At 36.8% G+C, this 24,435-nt stretch overlaps 1 protein-coding gene across 9 annotated transcripts in view; it reads right to left on the minus strand.

Annotated features, from left to right (window-relative positions):
• Positions 1 to 24,435, minus strand: part of STAG1 (STAG1 cohesin complex component) — a 185,922-nt gene that overhangs the window by 38,163 nt on the left and 123,324 nt on the right. For all 9 annotated transcript variants that reach the window (XM_080604104.1, XM_080604103.1, XM_080604102.1 and 6 more), the window contains 10 exons: positions 20,691 to 20,770; positions 18,055 to 18,162; positions 15,812 to 15,926; positions 12,783 to 12,900; positions 11,539 to 11,642; positions 8,501 to 8,593; positions 8,289 to 8,378; positions 7,904 to 8,107; positions 5,818 to 5,888; positions 375 to 462 (listed from right to left, as the gene is read on the minus strand). In XM_080604104.1, coding sequence (XP_080460230.1) covers positions 375 to 462; positions 5,818 to 5,888; positions 7,904 to 8,107; positions 8,289 to 8,378; positions 8,501 to 8,593; positions 11,539 to 11,642; positions 12,783 to 12,900; positions 15,812 to 15,926; positions 18,055 to 18,162; positions 20,691 to 20,770 — 1,071 coding nt within the window. The remainder of the gene's footprint in view (positions 1 to 374; positions 463 to 5,817; positions 5,889 to 7,903; positions 8,108 to 8,288; positions 8,379 to 8,500; positions 8,594 to 11,538; positions 11,643 to 12,782; positions 12,901 to 15,811; positions 15,927 to 18,054; positions 18,163 to 20,690; positions 20,771 to 24,435) is intronic.

Raw genomic sequence — 24,435 nt, forward strand, 5'->3', positions numbered from 1 at the left:
TTCAATGCACAATAACTGCAATAATTTGAACTGCAGCCAAGGTTTACAAATGATGGGTTTCTGTGTAAAGATCATGTCTTATGGAGTGCTTTTCACAGCCAGGAACATTAGTTATTTCTTACTTTACAAATGAGAAAGGTGAAAGGTGAGGCAAGTAGCTCAAAATCACACAGAGTAAAAAGAAAAAACAAGAGCAGTATCCAAGATTTTCCACCTCATGGACAGTGCTTCACTACAAGAGTAACTTCATTTAAGACTCCATGATTTCCCTAAATAACTGCCACTAGTGCATTAATTTATTGAACTTCTCTATCACTAGAGTCTTTTAAACACTGAATCCTCAGATGATGCAAGACACATGTTGCTGATGGTACCTGTTCTGGCATAGCTCCATGTTCAATTCCAGTTCTTAGTAATCTGTAGCAGTTACTGAACAGATCCCATTTTGTGAGATCATGAGCACTAGAACGAGAGATAATAAAGAGATTAGTTATATTTCCCAAAACTCCACATCACAGCAAGAATATAGTCTGACCTGGCAGCTCAGTGAGCAGTTCGGTATTTTTGCAAAGCCGAGACAATAGAGTATGCTGACAAGGCAGCTGCACAATTAGTTCACATCATGTTAAAAGCATAAGTTAGGTTTTCTGATGATAGAGGAAAAGAATGTTTTACTACATTATATTTCTGTAGGAAGGAGGTAAACTTGATGCATACCGTGCAACTTTAAAGTTACTTAAATGTAGCTACAATCCCCTTCTCAGTGTTGCCTCTAAATCATAATTGTTGCCTCTTTTGTTCTAAACTTTGGCAGAACTTCAGAAGGCACTTCTCTGGCATGCAGCAGGAACTATAGCCCAACTGCAGTAGTGTATACTGAATGAAAAATTGCTTTAAGGAAAAATTACATAATCTTCTGCCTTATCATTTGGCGAAAAATAATATATTTTATCACTAAATATCCTGGAATATCTAAAGTCAGAATGATGTACATGTATATGAGACAGATATGGTGTTAACCACTCCCTCCATTCAGTGTTTCACATTTCAATTGTACCAACCTGATTTGCCACGGAGAGGAATACAAATGAGATTAGCAACATATACTTTATAGTCTTACACACTTCCAACAGCTTATATTATAGTTTTTTAATAAAGAACTGAGAAATACTAAATAAATTACAAAACATTAAGGTTACATGAAAGACAAGAATTATATTTCATAACAAATTTAGTTTTAATACTGTTCTCTAGTAGAGTAAAACTGAAAATTTGAAACCATTTATATGTTTATAACAGAGAATGCCACCTCAAAATAATAAAAAATGTGGTGATTAAAATACTCACCTGGAAGAAGAAGGGATGCTCAGACTGAATTGGCTGGTCTAAATTAGATAAAGCAGTCTCATCCGTCTAGTTCCCTTTCATCCCAGCACCTTCATCACCAAGATATGCCCACTTTTCCCACCACTCTGCTTCTGCCCTGTGTTGGAGCTGCCTGACTTTGTTTAAATAATTAACTACCCTGCTCAGTGAGAAAGAATAATTCTCTACTTCTGTAACGAACAGAGGCTGAACCAGGAGCTCTGAGATCCTGCTGAGACCCTTAGTATGAAATGTTTCCCAGTCTGGAGTGTGTTGGCCCCATAATCTGGAAAACCTCACTGATAAAATTTTCACAGAAAACATAGCACTTAGTGTCCTCGAGCTGAAAATAAATGAAGTATCCTCTCTAGGGTTGTGCCATTAAGCAAAGGTGCATCTTAACTTCTAATTAAGATCCATGAACAGAAGAAAAACTATAGGAAAATCTAAAATGAAGCAAAACAAACAACCCCCCCAACAAACAAAAAAGCAACATCTCCTCCACCTTCTGGATTTATCTCCAAAGTATGGAAGTAAAATATTTTATAGATAAATTATAGGCTGTCAGAGAAATGCCTCTGATTAGTCATATAAAGCACACAGATCCTGCTTCAGCAAATCACAGGGTTGCTAGCAAGGCAGAGTTGTACCTCCTTAATTACAGCACTGTAATTAAAGCAGTAAAATCTCCTTGGTGTGCAGAGGCAGATATCACCATAGATTATTCTACAAAGAATATGAAATGAAAAATTGTCTCACGTCTGTCTTTTCATTTTAGAGCCCTTACTGTCAGGCAGCTGTTGCAGGGGGCATTCCCCATTATCCTGACAGCTGGGGGCACCTTAGCTTTTTGCTTGGAGCTTGGCCTTACAACTGTCCTCAGGAAGATCTATCCAGCTTCCAAAGCTGAAAAATACTAACTAGAGACAATTTTGAGAGTATTTTTTTCAATATAAACTTCCTTGAATAAAAGCTTCCACATTACATTTAGACATATTCTAGTACACTTTTGTCTCTTTTGAACTACTTAGCAACCAAAATGATAGTGAAAAAGATACCTTGGACACAACCCAATCCTCCACAAAGGTTCAGATTTTCCAACACCGAGGCTCCAAGAATGAAAATTCATACAACACAGCATTTTCCTTATCTTAATCCCTTCCATTTCAGAGTCTTCCTGGACTACAGAAAACAAGGCCCAACACTTCATCAAAGGAGGTTTATTTTCATCCCTATGGGTAGCACTGTCTGCTGGGGCGTATTTCAACCAGAAAGTAGTCAGATGAAGTAAAGGTACCATCTCCACAGTGTTTCTGAAAGCGTGGAAAGAAGCAGCCTACAAAAATTCCTGGGAGCAGAAGTGATCTCTCTGCCCATGAAACTGTTCTCTTATTAAAGCAGCACAAAGTCACAGAAGCAGTACCTTGGGCTTTGAACAGCTCTGCTGGATGCAGTCTTATTTCTCTACTAAGGTTTCATTTATCATAATTTCTACTTCTTCCAGATTGAATAACTTAGTCTGAAGGAATCTGTTACGATGTATTGGTCAACTACTGGAAAAAAAGGTTAAGTGAGGGGTTTCTCTAACAGGAAGAGAAGATCTGATCATGAATATACCTGTCCTGGGAAGAGCCCTGCCTGATCCTGCTTATTCTGATAAAAAGACAAGTCGTGTCTGGAGAGTTACTATAGCCATCACCAAGCTTCTGAAGTCAGAGTGGAGGCAGGGAGGAATCAAATTCTGTATTATGTTTGAGGACTACTGGGCAGTAATAACAACAATCCTGATTTCTAAATAAGAAACAATGTTCTATACACAAGGGAGTATGGAAAAGGGCACATCCAGAGGAAAAGAGGTGATACTTGAGATTCATGTCATGGAATCAACTGGAGTGATTAAATAACAACTGCAGATATACAAACTGCTACAGCACTGATATATTAAGTGTGAAAGCTCAGATGAATTGAGCCTATATGGAAAGATTGTCTCCATGTATGTAAGGACAGAAAAAAATGCTTTAATGTCAGTGAGACCCCGGCAAAGAAAACAATCTTAGAAAACAAGCTTAGATGTTTACTCCAGGTGTTCTGTGCAGAAGACCTCAAAGAACTTATTATTACATTCTGAAAACTTGGAAATAAACATTGTAATGATGAATTTCATTCGTATTGAAATATGAATATCCTTGTTTGATGAAAAGACCTCTATTAAAAAGTGTGCTGCAAACCGTTTTTGAAGTAGCTTTATGGCCTTTCCAAAACATCCATCTCCCATTGAATTGGTTGCACCGTTCCAGAATGTAGGGAGATGGATCTTTTCTAGTACTGACTGACTTCATTAACAAACTTGATTTAAATTAGCTTAAATGGGAGGAAAACTGGGCAGCGAATATGGTCTACAGAATATCCCTCCTGATCTTCTAAGGATCCACTTTTAAAGTTAAGTCATTCCCAAATGAAAAATCGCCAAGAAATGATCCACTTGGAAAGAGGATTAGCTCAGGCTTGGGAAATCTCAGTACAGAAGGGTTTTTGGTCTGGAAGGCTTTTCTGATAATTCCTGCCATGGTCATTCCAACTTGCTGGGTTACTTTTTCCTGGAGTATGAAGAAGCAGTAACTACAAAGGAAACATAAGCACAAATAAGGTAAATTTCTGTCACTGAAACATAGGAGAGACTTGTTTCTATTCAAAGCCCCCAACAGCTGCTTTCCTTTGTCAGAGCAGTTTTATAAGATCTAAAAGGTATCTGTTGTTAGCCTTCTTCCATTCAACTTCTTCCATTGACTTTGGCTTGCGGTTGATGACAGACAATGACAGTATCTGACAAGAGCAACTGTACTTTGAGATAAGAATGCTCAATGCAAGTTTAGAATTGAAGATCCTAACCTCACAGCTAAAGATTTGGCAAAAATTCTGTCTCAGATGGTATGATTGTTTCCCTTCACAAATAAGTCACGGCGGATGTAACATTCAGTAGAGTAATGAAAAGATTTCGTTACTTCTTTAGATGCAAGCAGATATTAATTAGAAATTCTCATTGAACTATAATCTTTCTATAATAATCTGTTATTTATAACAAATCTGCTGAGAAATGATACACAGCTGCTCTTCAGCTTTTAAGATTTGATTCTTTTCTCTTTCCTATTGTTTAAAGATGAAGGTAGACGTCCCTTACCCTAATTTGTGTGTCATTCCACAAAGCTTTGTTTAGAATTTGAAATCTCTCTCTAGAGAACTGGAAACCTAAAGGAAAAAAATAAATATGGGAGAACCTCAGGAAAGTCTTTAGATTTGTGCTTTTTTCTTCATTGTGAACTACAGCTTTCACCAGTCCTCTCAGGAAAAGCAGAAGTGGCTCCAGTCTGTTACCAGGGAGACTGAAAACCTAATTTGCACGTGTCAGCCTGCTGCACTACAGAAATTAGACACAATTTAATGATCTCTGCGGGACTCCTGTTGAATGGAAACAAAGAGCAGACAGTTCAGAACCGTATCATACAGTGATCCAATACAGGATTCAAGATAAGTGAATAGTAAGCACAGTAAGGAAAGAGAACCAAAACCCCCAAACCAAAACCACTAACCGGTATAAAAGAGGTGGCAGAAAAAAGATCCTCTCAAATCCTGTCATAAGGAAAAAATGATTTGTGGCTCTCAGACATCTGAATATGAAGCTTTCCTACATGCTTAACAAGAGCAATTACTTCCTATAGTTGATACAAGGGGAAGATTAGTTCTTTGTGCTATATACCAAAATTCAGACAATTCGAGTGAAAATTTCCAGGTTGCTCTACAAGTTACGAGAGTGCCCAAAGGTATAACTGAGAGCAGCAGAACCCTGGAAAGCTGCTGCCTGGTTCCAGTTGGCTGGTTCACCCTGAGCTTACTGAAGGAGAATCTGTGTAACCCACAAAGTAAAAATGTTGCCAACAACTCCACAAGAAACTATTCCTGGCACTTCAGCAGGAAGAGAAAGCATCTTCCAAATTTTTATCATCAATCATTAATTATTACTACTGCTCATTTTCCTAATTTTGAGCAGAAACACTTCAAAGGCATTGAGAAACTGAGAAAACAACTTCCTCCAGGGCCTTTCTAAGCTGAAGGTCAAAGCAAAGATTTATTTTGCATCCACAGGTGCCAGAGATAAGAAGTGTCCCTTGTGCACTGACTGTATGTCATGCAGAAGAGTATCATTTTTGTGGTAGAACAGGTATAAAATCATTTAGTGCAAGGGAGGTTATGCCATTTGCAAACCAAATCTGTAAAAGTAGCCATTAACTAACCAAGGACGCTGGTGAATCCAAGTAGTAGTACAAATGCCACCAGTCATTCATCAATCTCTATTTCGTATTTTACACCTTAAATGTTCTCATTTTTTAACACCAGACACCAGCTAATACTTGCTGAAATGATAACTGCAAATTTTCAAGGGAACAAAACACATACTTGTGAAAAGAGGTTAACCTCTTTAACGTTGAAAGAACATTGTATATGTCATCGTCATCAGCTTCTTCTCCCTAAAAATGAAAAGAAATTCATGAATGGAGTTCGGCAGTTCACCCGAGAGTACATTTCTGCATAGAGAGGAGCACATTTCTTTGAGGTTTTATGTTGACAGCAAAATGGAATCTAAATTTTACAATGACTTTTATCTAGATTCCGTAATAATAATAATTAAATAACTACTGCATAGCACTAGGAAAAGCAAGATCACCCAACAATATGCAAAAAAAACAAAAACAGAATCCTCCAGTAGTAGAAACCATTCCCTGGACAAAAAAAAAAAAAAAAATCTATCTAATTTTACAGAAAGGACTGAACTGCAATTTAACCATGAGCTGAAGAATGTGCTACCAGTATAAAGCCGAATGCTTGCCTCATTCTGCACCAGATACCTGCAGATGTCAATAGAAAGTATTTTAAAATGGTCAGTGGGAAAATTCCTTTCTTTTCATATCCTTCATTGCTATTCACTGTGTCACACACTGTAATACGTGACAATTACATTGCACAGAATGACAAATAGTCAGAACTGGATGGAAGCTTTTTTTGTTGCTTGTTTTTGGTTTTAAGATTTACAAATCTGGGGAGACAACAGTCCAAGAATAAATACTGCACAACTCAAACAAATCTTTAATTTTTCATTTTTTTTTACGTTTTAAAATATCATTATCCTAATATTTCCTTTAAACTGAAAAACAAGTGGAAATAAGATGCTTCTGAAACTTATTTTTTCCAGCAATTCTCTGAAATAGGTAATCCACTTAAAGCAATTCTTCTCCATTTTGTTTTGATCAATCAGAACAGTTGTTTAGCTGTTTTCCAGCTAAAGGCCAACAATTAAAACATCTCCCTGCATTCAGATGCAATTGTCAATCAATGTTTCTCTCATTATCAACCTAGTGGGAAGCTGTAAAACAATGTAATACTTGCTTGATTACAAGTATACAAATTTTCAAATATAAAATCTCTTTGAAATGATAAAATAAACTTATGAAAATCAGTTATTCTGCAAAGAATCATCCAGCAGAGAATATCAAAAAGGCCAGCATTTTAAATCCTTGCTATTGCTATATTCTTTCTTGCTTACTCTCACTTTTGTCTTATTTTTGTCTCCACATCTTTCTCCATGTCATACATCTTTATTTTTATTTACTCTATAAATAAAATTTTATTTTTATTTACTCAGTTTTTATCTAGTCTGAAATGACAAGTTTGTATGTATATAACATATTACTTAAAGACAAAAAACAATTTATTTAATACACAGTTCTAAAAGAAAGACTGTAGCTTAATTTTCTAGAAATGTACATCAAAAATTAAGTGGATTTATCACAATGCATGACAATATGATGTGCAGAAAAAGATCTATGCAGCCCCTAAGTTATGTTTAAAAAGCAGGAGAATTACAACAAATTAGGTAGTGCTACACAAATTTATGTAAAGCAAGAAAAAATGAGTAAGGTTTCTATCCTTATTTAATGTATTCTGTCTTATGCATTTTGAAGAATAAATTCTTCAGGGGAAGAAAATCCCAGACACCTCCAGGTTTCAGACCTGTATCTTTTTTTCCTACTTTCCAGAGCTCTTTCAATAGGCCATCATAAATATTTGACTAAATCCTCTCTTCCATTCAAGACTTAATCCAATTTTAATTCTGCAGCCTGCATATCCATTTGGGACTACTGGAATCACCCCAAGCATAAATGTAAATGCACCTTTCTCTGTATTTTTCCTCAGCTTTCACCTATTCATCCGTTTCATTTCACATGTGAACTGTTTAAATACTAGAATACATTTTCAGAAGTAGGATTTTCCTGTGGTCTTTGTTTTACAGCATCAATTCTTTGCAGATTTAATGCTAGTCCAGGGAATTTTCCACATGAAGAAATAGTTCCAAATAATTATGATACAGTTGCTGCTGTACTATCTCTTCACATTGGTAACTTCATGACTTAATAGGAATATTTTTCTCTAGTCTATCATAATGTATTTTACATAGTCTAACTAAATTCATTTTAAGGAAACAAACCTCCTGCAGCAGATCCTCTACAGAATGGTTGAATCGATCCACAAATTCATCAATAAGTTGGCTGTGGGCTATGTCAACTCTGTTTTGGATTGTATATTCTTCACTACAGAGTATGCTGTAGGTTTTGCTGCAGGCTTCAAGAACATCCGATTCCACATGCTTTTCCACAACAAACTTAATCTGTTTCAGTAAGGCATCCAGATGCTGTAGATCAGAAAAGAAGCTCAGCTTTCACCTTGTCCGAACAACGAAACTCAAAGAAAAAGTCAGTCAAAAATACACCAGGTTAGATTGCTAATATGCCAAATGAAGGCACAGTGCTGTGTGACTAGAATAACTATCAGATACTTGAAAGCAACCAGCATTCTTGCCCAAGGTACTATACCTTTTCCATTCTGCCAGTGCTATAGATTTCCAGATCAAAATACTGAGGGATTTGCAGGAGATTTGCAACCTTCTCTGCATCAGCGGAATACTAGAATGTCATTGAAACAAAACAAAACAGTGAAGTAAAAATAAACATCTACACTACAAAATAAAAAAGTTTAAAGTCAGTTGTAAATGCCAGTGAGCAATTTATTTTGTAGAAAATGGTACCTTTGACAGCAACATAGGAAGTGCAATAATGAAATGCTCAGTCAATTTATTTCTGTCATCTATCTGAGTTTTTCTTTCTTTTGCTGTCAAGACCTGCAAGTGATCAAAAATAGCTACAGTAAATATAATTTCTTCATATAGTATTAATTTTTTGATGTTGATATTAAAAACAAAAACTCATGCAAGTACATTTTTAATAAATCAAAAGAGGAGGGAAAAACACTCAAAAACACATGAAGAGTGATTAAATAGGAGGACCATGTGTCCTAAATGAAGTGACTGAAAAGGAAAATATCACATCATCCAGCCTGATATTGTTGCTACACATCAACATGTTTTTAGGATTGAAATTCAAATACGACCCAAGTCAGTGGAAGTTTTGTTACTGCTTCCAAATGAATTGAGCTCTGCTTCTCACACATTAAACAAAGTGTTCATTGTAAGACCTCAGGGCGAACTGAAGTATAATTAAGAAAACCAAAACCAAACCACACTGTAACAGTGATTTTCATTAACAGATTAATGGCCTCATCTCTAAACTGGAACGTAATTCTCAGTGAGAACATACATCCAAGTTCACAGAACTCATTTACAAATTTCAGTGACAGATATGTTGAAGCTACAAATGCTGTCATCACAAAACCACCTTGAAACAATGAATAGATAGATAATAATCAATACAGCACGATTCATAAAAGCTTAGAGTTGGCTTCTTGGCTTCAGAAAAGGAGAGCGGTCATATAGAATACTTTTGAAAACAAATAATTATAACAAAATATTAAAGTTAGCTGAAGATTTACATATAGCAAAGCTGCCAGACTGCACAGTAAGGGTTACAAGCTAAAGTCAGAGTGGAAACTATTTCACAAGAACGTGAGTGCATAATTAGAAATCTGCTCCCATTTCAGCTCAGAGAATATGCTAGTGAGATCATGAGAACATGACAAACCTCTACTGACAAGTCAAGAGATCTCTGCAGTTACCAACCCACAACTCATGATCTAACTGAAAAGAAGCAAAAGCTAAATGTCATACCTACACCTTTGAGTCAGAAGGAACAGCTAGAAACAAAACGTGCTTGGATGACAAGTAGCCTATTGGGTAAGCAGGAACCCCAAATGACCATGGAAGTGAAGGGGAACAGCTAAAGGTTTGTCAGTAAGGTCAGAAAACACTTCCATAGCACACAGCACATGGATACACAGGGCAGCAAATACAACTCCCGTCCGAGCACACAGTGCAGCACCCGCCCATGCCAGCAAAAGCTGCTGGCTCATCAGAAGGCAAGACGAATGCAGCTAGCAACTCAGGCAGTTAGCAACTCAGGATCCCACACCCGAACAACCCAGTCGTATCCTGGTGACCAAACATTGCTCAGTTCAGTGATGCTATTAAGCTGGGTCCCTAAGGATGATCTTGGTGCTCTTTTGATCATCCTTCAGAAGGTGACATTTATTCTTTACCTTTGTAAAAATAGAGACATTGAAAATCTAAGACTAAGAAATTTTCTGAAGTCAACTGAAACGTAGATCTTTTGAGAGAAAAAAATTACCCAGAAAGCTAATAGTACATTATTTGGTGCTCCAAACAGAAAATACAAACATGAATATTTCCTTCAATTTAAAGATTGTTTCATCTTCTAGAATGGTTTACAGCTAGAGGCAAAACATGAAGTAAAGTTATACTTGCAATATGGTTTTAGTAACAGCAGATATTTACATGCCCATGCAAATCTGAGGAAGTACCTTTGTAGATTGCCCCCCTTATCCCTGAAATGTTTTAATAAATTATAAACTTATTAGAATATGCATTATAAAGTACAAAAAGCAAGTTTAAATTGATGGCTTCCTGGAACATTTCCTGGCATGCTGTTTCAGGACATAATGCTAACCTGTTTTTGGCACATAAAAACTAAGAAGCTAAGTAGCTGTGTTTAGTTTAGCAATACAGTGTGATAAGTCTATCTCTAGATTTCACCTTAGGTAGTTTTGAGGATTCCTTTAATAATCTAGTTATGATTATTCAGAGCAAAACCTAACAGAAGTACCAAATGTTCACATGGTTTTATTTCATTACAGTCTAATGTAAATAAGAGGGGGACTAAAAAAATCAGGGAAATAAGTTTGGGAAGCTGAGACTCTTTTGGAATGTGAACACTGTATTAATGGAGAATACAGGTGAAAGCTGTTGATTACCCTGACCTGGCGACTTACACTGAAATGCTTAAAGTACATGCCTAGCCTTAGGAATGGAATTCAACTGATGTAGATCTCCAAAGAGCCACTATATCATAAATAAAAAAGAACCTAGAAAACAGTATGGTCATTATATCAAATTTTGAAATGTTATGAGCACTCAGTGGAAAAGGCCTAAGAGGATGGATACATAACACCACAGAAGCATTCGGGTTGGGATGGACCTTGCAAGGTTGCAGTCCCATCCCGCCCTCCTGCTCAGAACCAGCTCTGGGGTCAGACAATGGGCTCAGGGCTTTGTCCAGTGAGATCTTGAAAACCACCAGGAATGGAAACTGCACAACCACTCAGCCCAGCCTATTCTCCAGTACTTAACTACTCTTGAGATGAAGCTACTGTTGGCTTCTTCTGCAAATTTTATGTCTATATTAGCAGCACATTCCTTTTTATGAAGACAGCCAAAGATAATCTTGTTCTGCTCCTGAGTTCTACACTCTCAGCTCTAATCTAGATGAGCAGTGAAGGCTATAGATGCTGGTAGATTCCAAGTCTAAGCCAGGGGTATGATAAAAAGGAAATTTAAAAATAATTTTAAAAAGATTTTCATGCTCTAAGTTTGCATTACTTAAGCCATCAAAGCAAAACCCAAAGTGAAAAAGAAAAAAACTAAACATATCTAAAAACAGATCATTATTTTTCTTCAAAAAACATTCACATGAAACACCGACTATAAAAATCCCATTTAGAAGTGTCAAAATGTGGTATTAAGAAAAAATAGTTTATGTTAATAGGGTAACATAATAACACACACAGGTCTGAGCTACCCATTATAGTACCACTTACTCTTTTGCCAGTGCCTCTGCCTACTGGAGGGTGTGCTTCAGCAGCCTGTCTGATTGTACACACCATCAGTTCAATAAGAGCACTCTCCTGCCGGTCAGACATTGCTATGGAGAGAAGAGAACAACAAAGATCAGCTTTGATGATGCCTGAAAGGCATCCTAAAGAAGACAAATCTGTGAATGCAGTTGTAAAATACAGGGAAGAGAGAAAAAAACAGACATCATTTTGTTCATAAAACTAAAGCTTGCTTGCTCACTCTGTGCATTACTAGTCACATCATCTTAAAATGTATATGGCAGAACTGAAAGAAGTCCAGAGAAAGGCAGTCTGGAAAAATGATGAATGAAGGGGAGGAATACAACAAAGATCTATAAAATAATGAGTGTCATGGAGAACAGAGAGGGACTGACTATTCACTGTCACTCCTTACAAAATATTCGCACGATCATGAAGTATTATTTCTGGTCTTTTTGAAGTACTTCTGGTCACATCTAGAGGGCCAAACCCCGCTAGGCTATACAGAAACCTCAAAAGAACCAAAGTGCCAGGTCCTTTCCTAAGGAAATTTTCATGTAAATAAAAAACCACAACTGTAGCAGTGAATACCAAAAGTCAGATATTGAAACACAGAGATGACCGACTACATTGGTTTTTCAGCCACCTAACCACTGTGAAGGTACTTGAAGAAGGAAAATCCTGAAGAATTATAAGGGACTTTGAATGACAAACATTAGCAACTCTTTGCTACCAACCTCCCTGGCTACCTGATGCCCACAGATCTATTCTTAACCACAGAAGATACAAAATTAATTGCAAAAGAATTCCCTTATTTTTTTCCTTTTAAGAATTCACTAGGATTTAATATTGTCTGGAAAATCCCCATATTTAATTAACACCACCTGAAGTGCCTGTTAACTCAAAATCGTATTAGCTACTGAATTTACTGAAATGTTCATGTATACACTAGTCATTTAAACATTCAGACAAGAACCCTAGACTTTAATATTAGGCAACAACACTACAGCAGACTTCATGAGTTGGAAAGTGTAATGTAAAACTGCTGCTTCTGAGGCAGAGTGCATTAAAAATGGATGAAATTAAAATCTAAGTAATTTGTACTTTCTCAAATATGCTGTCTAAACAAACCACAACAAATACTTCTATCTGCCACAGTGAAACATCTTTTTAAGGCGTATTTAAAAATACTGCACAATATCAGTACAGCAGAGAGGTTAAACAAATACCTTCTTCTCCTTGGACTGGTTCCTCCAAGAGCAATTCTGTCATGCATTCCCAGTCTTTCAACAGTTCTTGAGAGCTCTCCCACAAACTGTCCACCAAGTAGGCTGCGTGTTCATGCAACTAGAAAATCCAAAGCAATGGTCAGTACAGTGTTCTGGTACAAGCTGTAGTTCCTCAACTGTCACAATCATTTAGGCATGGACTGTGTCCATGTCTTCTTACATGAGGGGGAAAGAAAATTCAGTCTGAAACTAACTCTGGAAGGTCTCCCTTCATCTGAATGATATAACTGCATGACAATGGCGATACACTTAAATGGAAAATGGAAGTAAAATAAAATGAGCGTGTCTTTCCATAAAGTAGCTTGTTGTGAAAAACCTCTCAAAGTTGTGACTTAGGAGACAAAAACTTACATATTCTCACTTTCCTACTCTATTATAAAAAGGAGAGATGGTGAGACATGAGACTAAGAAGGGTCTGTAACACATTCTTTCTGAACAGGCATTTATTTTTCTGTGCAGAACATGGATATGGAAATATTTTTTCATTTTAGTATAATATCCAATATTAGTGTGAATGCAACAGACAACAAAATGAAAATTTGTGTAATGGTGTTCATATTACATCTAACTGCTGAGACAGGAAAACACAAGGCAGTATTTATCAACACAATTCAAACAATACATCAATAACTGAGACAGAACATTTACAATTTTAGGAATACAGTAATTATAAAATAAGATACTTACAAATTTTATGTTAGCTATATGTGTATTCACATTTTGAAATAACCATGTAACAATCCAAAGTCATCAACAGGTACAGTTTTGTGATTTGTCTACAACAGATGGAGTGCCAAAAGTGTTGTATATTAATTCTGGTTTCTCAGAAAACAGCAGCAGAAATCCTACTGATTTCAGGGGGTATAGAATGAACAGTAACTTATTTTTAATTGCAAAAAAGGGTTCTATATGAATGAGTACAACTGTTGTAAACTGAGAAAAATGATCCATGGGCTTCTACAGATTTAGAAACCAATCTTTAAACACTATCAAAAAGTAACAAACACATTGTGCAGAGCTGAATTGCTTGCCAGACATGGAAATGACTTCTAAACTGGAAAACACCTAAGAGCTTATGGAAGGGGATGCCAGTATGTCTATTCATTCTTCAGTTTCTGTAAGCTTTGAGGAAAACGACATGTGTCACAGAGCTTTCTGATGCTTGTCGTAGGGTTACCTTTACTGCCTTCTGAATGCACCTTCTCAGACTGCAGTGATTACATCTTCTCATCCCATGCAGATGGAAAGTCCCAGATCTCTAGCTCTTTATTAAAACTGGAGTCATAATACCCTACTTTGTAACAACCTTCTCAAAAAAAGCAATAGCAAAAGCTAACCCTGAGAGAGAAGGGTCTCAGCAAGCAGCGTATGGCTTCTATGAGAAAACATTTTGCTGATCATGGCTTTGGGAGCAAAGATGAGTTCACTCTCTTGTCAGATGCATGGACAAGATAATTCTAGGTAACTCCCCACCACACACACATGGATTTAAGGCATGAAGAACACTAGGAATGATAGTTCAGCACAGGCGCCATATCAACAGATACAGCTTCTAGCAAGGGACGGGCAATGAACAGTAACCTTGACACCGAAGTCTGAAAGAATATGTTTGTCCTAAGGAAGCAGGCAAGTAAGCCCATTTTCTTGTGCTGCATCTTCAGAACAAATATTCCTCATTCTCTGTCAATTAGTCTCTCTGGGCATGTTGTTTTTTCTCATCTTCTAGTGGCTGTGGGCATATCTAAGGCCCATGGCTATTTGATCTCTTCACCTAATGACCTGTCACTGAGTGATTTACATCAGGCAGCAAAACTTCATCATTTCTCTGCATTCAGCTCAGGATTTTCACTAGAAGATAGAATGATCTATTACAATCTACTTTTTGAAGAAGCTGTAGCTAGAAATACATTTAGATAGCTGACTGGAGGCCCACACAGGCAGCAATGTTTCACCAAGTCTTGTTGGTTCTTAAGGTCTTTCTAAACAGTGTTAACATTAACTAAATATTAACACTGTACCTAAATGTTATCCTTCCTTCTCAGAATCTCTGATTATTTATTTTCATCGTCACAGTCAAGTCTTTTGTTCAAGCATTCATAAAAATTCAAACACTTGGTAGCAATACCTTCCTTTTTGCTTTTTACACAAAAAAATACTACCATTCATTCTATTGAGAAATGTTTCTGTCATTCTTTTCTTTCAGTCCTCCTTTGCCACCTATTAATTACTGAATCAAATGTATCATTTTTAAACCTTTCTCCCTTAGTATCTTCAGAGCATTCTGTACCTGACAGTTTATCTTTTCAAATTTTCCTCCATTCAACTGCCTTTCCTTGCCTAAATTACTGTTAGTACTTTTACCATAAAATATCCCATATACGTAACCTCTATAGACATAAACTGTTGGCACAATCCCATCCTGAATGTGGTCATCAAACACAATTGTACATATGCCTGCAGTCTCCATCCTCAGATGTTTTCAAGCTGCAGCTGCATAAAGCCCTGAGCAACCTTATCTTGTATCATAGCTGACTCCACTTTGACCTAAATTGCCCCTCAGATCCTTTCCATTCCAAATTATGACATGATTCTGATTATAATTTTGTTCCTTTCTGGTTCAAATAATTTTACTTCACAAAGAGTAACTTCAGAAGTATACTCCTGAGATGGTCATCTAAAAAACACCAAAACAACCAGTAACATTTCTATGTAGCAATGAAACCTGGTAGACACTGTACTACCATCAATGAAGCAATAAGTACCCTGGGGACATGCAAGAACAAACTAGACCATGCAGAAGATTTTTGGATTGAATTTGCTTGATGGACAAGGAGCTGGGGGGCAGAATAAAGAACATACAGTATGTCTGAAATTATGAAAAAACAACCAACTTGTTACTGTATGTTGCTAAGTCACTACTTAAGTTCCAGGTTCTATTAAACAAGTAAAAATTAAAAACGTTTTTTTACCTCACTTTCAAGAAAGAAAAGAACCAACATTCTAATGAGGTTTCCATTTGGACTATTTCGCCCTCTCCTCTTTGCTAGAGCCTCTTCAGCTTGGGGATCATGTCTGCTGAACAGTCTAAAAATAAGCAGAAGGAGCTGTGATGTTTATCAACACAAATCTTATTTCTTCAAAAATGTGATGAACAGTCATTCCTGATACAGCAGATTTGTTCATAAAGTGCAGTGAAAGTATCTCAAGCTCTTTTTTCAAGGGAAAGAGGGCATGACCTCTTCCTGCCTGAAGAGAAAAATTTATCTTCAGAATCTTCAAGTTCATAGGGCTAGAGGAATTTCATACCGGAAAAAGCTCTCTAGAACGTATTTATATTGAAGGATTTTGCACAGCTTTATATATTTCTGTAATTTATAAAATTTCATATTTTTAGTTATCAAATCTTTCAATGGTGGTAGCACTTACAGTGTCTTAAGAACTATGGTTGTATCTTCACTGTAGTCATGCTGACTAAGATGTAGTATAAATAAACCTAACATTCCATTAAACAACCAACCTCAGGTACTAGTAGTGGCACAAATGATAAAGCAAGCTACCAGTCAAGTTACTTTTTTTTTTTTCAGGTGAATTATACATTCTGCATTGAGTTCTCTGATATATCGCTAGCTCCAAACTACTCTCACCACTCAAATTTAGTAGCTTAGAGATCTCAGATATACCTACATTTCAGCTACAGCAATGATTGTTTTACTTTGAGAAGTTTGAAAACTGCTCCTTGCTTTTACAGATAAGCTGCAACCATGAAACAAATTCTAAATGTGAAACCCAGTATTCTGATTTCACTACCAGAATTCATTGAAAAGGATGAGTTACTCACACATTTGTATTTTAGTTAAAGACATCATGCTTTTTCCCTCTGCTCATCTTAACAGGTAAGAGACGAGCACCTCAGCAGGTGCTGAAATATCTTAAACATCCACCTCAGGGCTCAGTCAGTGATCTTCTGTATCATTTGCCTTCCTTTGCTAACTACAGAGGGGGAAGCCACTGACTAGCTTACACTTGGAAAGTGGTATTTAAATGTATAAAATTATTCAAGATAAATCCCATCCCAAATTTTTCAAGTAGATTCTGTTTAAAATTGAACACTCACATGTCAGCAGAAACCAAGAGAAAACGAGTCTTAGGAATGGGACATTTTTTCCTCGATGTTATTTACTTATATATAGAGACATATTTTAACAGAACATAGCATAGTATCTCATTGTAAAGAAAAGTTAGGATAAAGTTTTGTCTTTACACTAAGATATAGATATGTCTTCAAACAAATGTATTTACCTTCTAGTCATTTTTTGAAATTATTTTTCACATAGGAATTTATAAGGGAATTTCAGTATGTATTTTTTTTTTAAATCTAACCATTTCCTTGTAAAACATCATATAGGGGACTAAATGTAACTGAATTTTGTAAATTAATTCCCTGAAACAGACAGTGTCTGATCACAGAGATGTAATTCCAGAAATCCACCCACAAAAGCTTACAGGTACAATGTAGATTTCTAAATCACAAATAAACCACATTTTTTTTTAAAAAATGGCAAAGAAAAACTGATCTTTTTAATTGTTTTTTTCTGTCATGTATCTTGGCAGTATCTATATAGTAGATAGTACAGTATCTATAAGTATATTACAGAATTTTAATCTCCCAACCACTGAGGGAAAAAGAACACTACTACTAAAAGACATTTAACTGCAAACCCTAAAATCAGAAGGTTAACTACCATGATGTGGCAATGTCCTGCTCACAGTCATCAGTGCAGTATGATTCACATCCATGGAAACAATAGCTCATTTCCTTTGTCATCTTTCAGCACATGAAAGATGGAATCATAGCGTAACATATTTTCAGGGGATGTCGGTGAATTTAGAAACAATGTTATTAATTATTAATATATAAAAACTTCAGGATTTAAAACAACTTTAATATAGTGAGGTGTGTGCAGCCTTTTACAATTCGTCCTTGAGGAGTTAGTAAAGATTATCTGAATTCTAGAGCAAGATAAAGGTAAATCTAGTTTCTTTAAGTATTTAGGTTTTTATTTTAAAAAAGACAGTAAGCCTGTGTTTGAAATTAAACATGTAACTTGATAAATTGGTGTATTTTGTCCTACTGCTTTTTTGCCTTTTGATCTTACCAGTACTGGAAAGCATTTATGAATCTGGTCTTCTCCCATGGTACCTGATAACTTACTTCTTGTGAAGGAATTCTCCAGCTGCTACTGCAACAGGCCGGTGTGCTGAATACACCAAGTGATAAACATTCTCACAGTCTTCATTTGACAGAGCTTCTTCACTTCCACTGAAATAGTCAGAAAACACCTCAAGTAAAACCAGTGTTTCGTTTCAATCCCCTTACCTCTCATAACTTGCTTTTGACAGTTACAAGACTGATTTCCTTTGTACAAAATCCTAGATGGAGGAACACTAACATCAAAAGCCTTTGGTTTAATTTCCAAATATGGAAACATTTAAGGAGCCTGTAAGACTGAAAATTTGTTTGATATTCTTCTCTCAGTTGTACCAATACATACAATAATTAATGTAAAAAAATTCATCACTGCTTACAAATCTTGCCAGCTTAATTACTCAAACCACCACACTAACTACAGAATGCATACTGTAAGATACCAAGCATTATTAAATTAAAAAAACAGAATGTTACATGAGGAAAATGCAATGGCTTGATTATATTTATTTATTTCAATGTCTGTTTGCTTTTAAAGCTTGTAATTCATAAAATATTTAAAATATTCAAAGTTTGAATTGGGCAACCCTTCTTCTCCTTCAGCCTCCTGTCCTGCTCCATCCCCAGGAGTTAAGTCTCTTCACATGGCACTCCTGCTCTTTGGCACTGCTGGGCAGAAGGCACCTCTCCGCTGGCCTGGTGAGTGGGAAGGAATACTCCCAATTCCCGCTGCAGAGAGGGCCAGGCCAGGCGGATAAATCTGCCTCAGCTACAGGAGAAGTCGTCAGAAATTCCCTGGACAGAGGCAGCAGAAAACTAAACCCAGATTTCATCACCACGTGCAACACACAACTAGCACTGAACATATACCAATAAAATCATCTAATAATCTCTTTAGGATTGAATCATGATGTGGGCTTAGAATTACAATAGTGCTGATACAATAAAATGTCAATCACTCTTACAGTAGTTATTGTGCTGACTAGATATATACTCTCATTTTCAACACTGAGGAAGTGAATCTGATCACCCCATGCTGTGTTGGATGAAAGTTGATGAAAAGTTTATTTTGTGTAATTATTTATTGACAAGAACAGGGAATCTTTTACCCCCGTCTTGAGAAAACAACATATTTGGCACTTTTGCAGTTTCTGAGCTTAAGTCAGATTTTTTGTGCGAGTTTTCTGAAACTCAGGATATTTTTCCTTTTTCAGCGGTATTTTTGAAAAATGCTGTGAGCAATGGAACTGTAATTATATTCCATCGATGATAGCACTGACATCGCATACAGGAATAGTATTACTTCCCTCCTTGTTTAGTCAGTATTTATCAGAAACACTTATGTATCAGGACTCTATACATCTTATTTGGCTTTGTACCACAAATAATTTTTAATTGGCCATTCCCCATCACAATTGTTTGTAACATCTTTTCAGAGCTCCTACCTGCCAGAATGTTGCCCTGTGATGTTCAATGTGACCTTTATTCTTCTAGTCCAAGAATGATGCAAGCGCATTGCTTGCACTTAGCTATGTTTTAATCCCACAACCAAAGAGAAAACAGGACAGGGAAGAAAAAGATGCACTGGACAAATATTGACCTAAAATCTCACTGCATTCCCAATATCCCAAAAGGGATAGATATGTTCTACATGTTGTTTGTGATATTTGTTATATTTGCCTTAAAAACATGAAAGTAGATGAGATTCCCCTTCTTCCTGATATTACAAGTCTAATATCTTCAAAACAGCATGACCCGTAAATAAAAAATGAAGCCCAGATTTCTTTTACTAAGAGGGAAAGCTAGTCTAATCTTTCATATAAATTCTCCATGCCCAAAAATTTCTTCAGAGTCACCAAGTATATAACCTATGATGCAGGAGTTCTATGCATTGTTTGTAACATGCATTTTTTTTAACACGCTTCAGTGAACGTGTGATAAAACTTTAGGAAAGAGTTCCTCCAGCAGCACATTCATGAGGCTGCTGTGGTCACAGGCTACTAGAGACAGGTTGGTTCAAGCAGTCTGCGCATGGGCTGGTTACATGTGGAACGGATCTTTACCTCAGGGAAGCCACTGCACCTGGGTAAGAAAGAGCTCGGGCCTGGAAGCATGTCTCCTACTGCCAGGCCCAGTGTTTTAAACTGCAAGGTACCACCACCTCCACATAACCCAAGTAAGGGTGTTGAAGCAACCATTTTCTCCCTGTCAACGTACTTGCCAGATGATTCTCTTCCCAGCTCTGTCAGATAATCAAATCTCCTAACCCACCATCTTTGCTTTGTTACTACTTGAATTACTTCAGCAAATGTAACTCGTGCTCGCACGCTTTGGGAAGGACAATCATTTTGCCCTTGGCAAATGGCATAAATGCTGCCTCGCATTTTTCCTCAACAATGGATGCACTAAAACTAAGAGTCTCAATAAATATATATGTTTTTATACTTTGCCTATTGCATTTCTATGAGATCGAGTATTTCATTTTAGCTTCATGATCACGCCATTATATATTTAGTTCAACTTCATAGTAAATGTAAAGTATCAGATTGACTTCATTACGCAAGTGAAGAAATCAAATCAATTAAATATTACTGGCTTAAGTAACTTTTAGAGGGAATACACTAATTTTGAAAAATACTCACTGAAGTATTAGCGTGACTAATCGAATGGCTTCCACAGCAACATCGTATTCCTTATCAAGTGTCATTGATACAATGCGATCCTGAAAAGGAATTTTATTACAGTGACAAAAAACACACACACAAAAAGCTATCCGATTTAGAATGCTATAGGAAAAAATAAGTACTCTTGTGAAGAAAGATCTTTCAACTGGACACATGAAAACCCTTTGATACCATTCAATCATTTAATTTACATCTTAGGAAGCTGTGTGCTATGTGCACAAATAAAAATAGGTATGTGCACAGGAATGGGAAAAAAAAGCTTGTATAATTTCCAAGAAAAAAGCAAGAAGGCTTTGGAGTTGAAACATTGTTCTGCATTGGTCTTACTTAACATTTCTCTCTTCAGAAGGAATGTGTTTGAGTTGGTGACAGAAAAAAAGCCCTACTTCATTCCCCTGTAAACAAATAATTTTAGATAAAGTTATATATATGCAATAATATTGCACATTATGCATATTTGGAAATACTGTGCAGAAAACTGCACATGAATATATGCACCTGTATATTGCCTATAAAGCTGGGGCCTTTATGCCTGGCAACACTGAGGTTTTAAGCTGGCCTCAACTACTACACTACAGACCTTCCACAAGCAAGTGGGAAATTCCGCGGTATGACTTTGTATTTTCCTATATTCTTTCCAGCACAGAAAAGCATACAACTTTCCTATCAAATATGATGATTTTACACCTTCTAAGGACCCAGCAGTTACGAGGAGAAGCCCCCTGAAGTTCTTTATATGCTTAGTTTCAGTTTGCTCACTGTCTACCTACAATACATGTGATTAGCAAATGTTGCTGTCCTCCCTATGTGGAGAGAATTTCTATCCATCCATAAAAATGTCATATGTCTTGATGTTTTTTGTTTGACTGATCAAGTTAATGAAAATAAATTGGGCCATTTGAAATAAAACTTTATTTCTGTGACTTGAACTGATTCATAAAGGACTATGTACTAATATATGACATTTGGAGATGTGAAAAATAGAAGGCAGGAAAAGAAGAAAAGTAAGTGTGTATTAGAAAGCAACAGCACAAGTCGCCAAGAATAAATCAGAACAGAATAAAGTGTTTACATCTTTTTTACTCTTCCAGGCATAAAAGGCTGACTGTGTATATAAAGCAACAGATGCTTATTTCAATATTGAAATTTAGAAATAGTATATAAGTAATGCATTGTGGCTGTCTTAAATGTTTCCTACTTAACAAAAACAGGTCTGCAGAGACACTTCTTGTCACTAATACTGACTGCACCTCTGTCACCATTAAGTTCTTCGGAAATCTGATGCATTTAACTCTTACAACTAGACAGTCTTCGAGACTGTGAGAAGAGACTCAGTGAAATAATTTTCCAAATAGGAAATTCTGTGTGTGTACAAGATGAAAATTGCTGCCAATTTTCCAAAGTTCGTGGCCAGGCAACAACAACTAACAATACCAATATCAAGAGAAGGAACTGTGAGAGCAATACTATTCTTAAAAATATCGGTGGAATTTCACACAGCTCTTCAAAGTCTATCTGAAATGGCAGGAACCACAAGGAGACAACTAACTGCACAGAAAGGAGTAAGAACACAAGTGTAAAACTCCTTTTACACCTCTGAAGGAATCCTGGAAGGGAAGGGCTCTTCTCTCCTGACTACAGAGCAAGGGCTCTCTGAATTTGGAGTCTTTGACAATGACAGATGCGACAATGCTTCTTTATCCAAAAAGCCTGTTCACTCAGTTTTGCCGGGAACACCAGGCATAGCATTAACAGCATGGATGTGTAATTTCTTATTTTCTGCCCAAATGCCAGTATCTCTCAGTGATGGTACCTGTAAGCCCAATACCACGACCCTTGAAAATGAGACTTTAACACCTAATGTCCCAGAAGATGAAATTTCAGCAGTGTTCTCAGTTCCAAAACCCAGCTGTTCAATCTGCTTTGACAGAAATTTTCCATGCCATTGTACAGCAGCAGAATAAAACACATCTGTATTTTTAACTTGAAATTTTAATTTACACTATAAAGATCACTTTGCATTATTTATTAGGCTGTGAACAATACTGGCTGAAGAACAAATTCCCTGCTGCCATTCAAGACATGGAGACAGCACCATCTTGCAAAGGGTCAGGGATGAGGACCGGGAAATAAGTGGCTACAGCTATATCTGCTGATGCTTTGCCTTTGCACTGCAAAAGAGCTAATTCACATATTTTCCGTATTGCTTCAAATAATGTTTGTATCAGACCACAAAACAAAAGTCTTTTCTTTGATGGACAAACATGGACAAAGCTTTTTTTTTTTGTCGGGGGCGGGGGGGGGTAGACAGGACTTATTTTCGGGCATATCAAGTACTAGCAACACAAACAGAAATGCTGCAAACAACAGACATCTTCCCTTTGGAGAAGTGACATTATCAGATCCTTCACATGGCTATGTGGTAAAATATTAACAAGCCAATACAAGTAATTCTGGAACAAATTAGTTTATGCTTTTAACTAGACCATCTCTAGAGAGATTTCTCCTGACAATTTGAATGGATTGAGCTGAACTGCAGCTGAACTGCGCGGGTGAATTCAGGGCTGCTGCTGAAATACGTTTAAGGAGCCACGGAACCGAGAAGAGCATTTAGCATTTTGCATGGGGTGGTGGTGGAGTTTGTGGTGGCACAGCATTTAAGTTTGGTATCATAGACACAAAGAGTCTTAATTTGAAAGTCTACTCCAGCCTGGTGCCTGCATCCCTGCAGCACAGCTGTAAGCTGACGTGCAGGCAAGGGCAGCTTTTTGTTCTACTGAATGCGGCTGGAACAGAAACAGGTGAATCTTCCGTCATGTTGAACATTTTTTTTCCCTATGCTCACGCAGACTTTGAACTCACCTCTTCCATAATTTACTTCATAATGAAACAGATTTATATGGACAAAACATCTTTACTGGAACAGAGGAAAGATAAGACTCCTAACAGGGCCCTCTTTCCTCTGATTTTTCCTTTTGACAGAAGTGAAAATTCTTTGCTCCATTCTAAACCAAGAAACAATGTACAGGCTAACATGACTTCTAACAAAGAAAATAGTCTGCACTGTAAAAAAAGCCAGGAAGAAGTATTTAGATGTTTCATGTTCCTGTAGATTTTTGAAGCACGTTACTTCATAATCATTTCTCACAGTGCCTCCCATGGTCAGTTTTGCTGATGGACGGGACAGGTTCAGACTCAAAGCATAATTATTCAGCTACAAATTAAAGTGTAGCAGGCTAAGAGAAAAGCAAGCATCCAGCACATCTAGTAAAGAGAAGCAGATATAGGACCATGAGAGTTTTAGATGCCTATTTCAAAGAAATCACATTAGAGAAACAGCAGATACAAGCAAATCTTTAAGTCTGCACAGAAGGAACAAGAAATGCTGCAGAGGCTTGGAGGGTTCATGTTTCTGGAGAGCTAACTAGCATTTCTGGTTGTCCTGAGATGTTAAGCAAACCAGACTTATGGAGGTGCTACAGAAGTAGTGTGAAGCTTCTACCATCCCTGTTTGCCAGGTACTCTTCTATGAGAGGAAATTTTGTGTTTACTGCAATAGTTACAGAAACTGACTTTACAACATCAGAAGAATATAGGCGCTGAAGGGATCTCACAAAAGGGATCTCACATCTCCTACTTTAAAATCAACTATCTCTAGCTCAGTCTTGACAGTATCTATTTAACTTGCCCTTAAAAAAAACGC

Source organism: Anser brachyrhynchus (assembly GCF_964034855.1).
Source record: "Anser brachyrhynchus genome assembly, chromosome: 9".
Taxonomy (NCBI): domain Eukaryota; kingdom Metazoa; phylum Chordata; class Aves; order Anseriformes; family Anatidae; genus Anser; species Anser brachyrhynchus.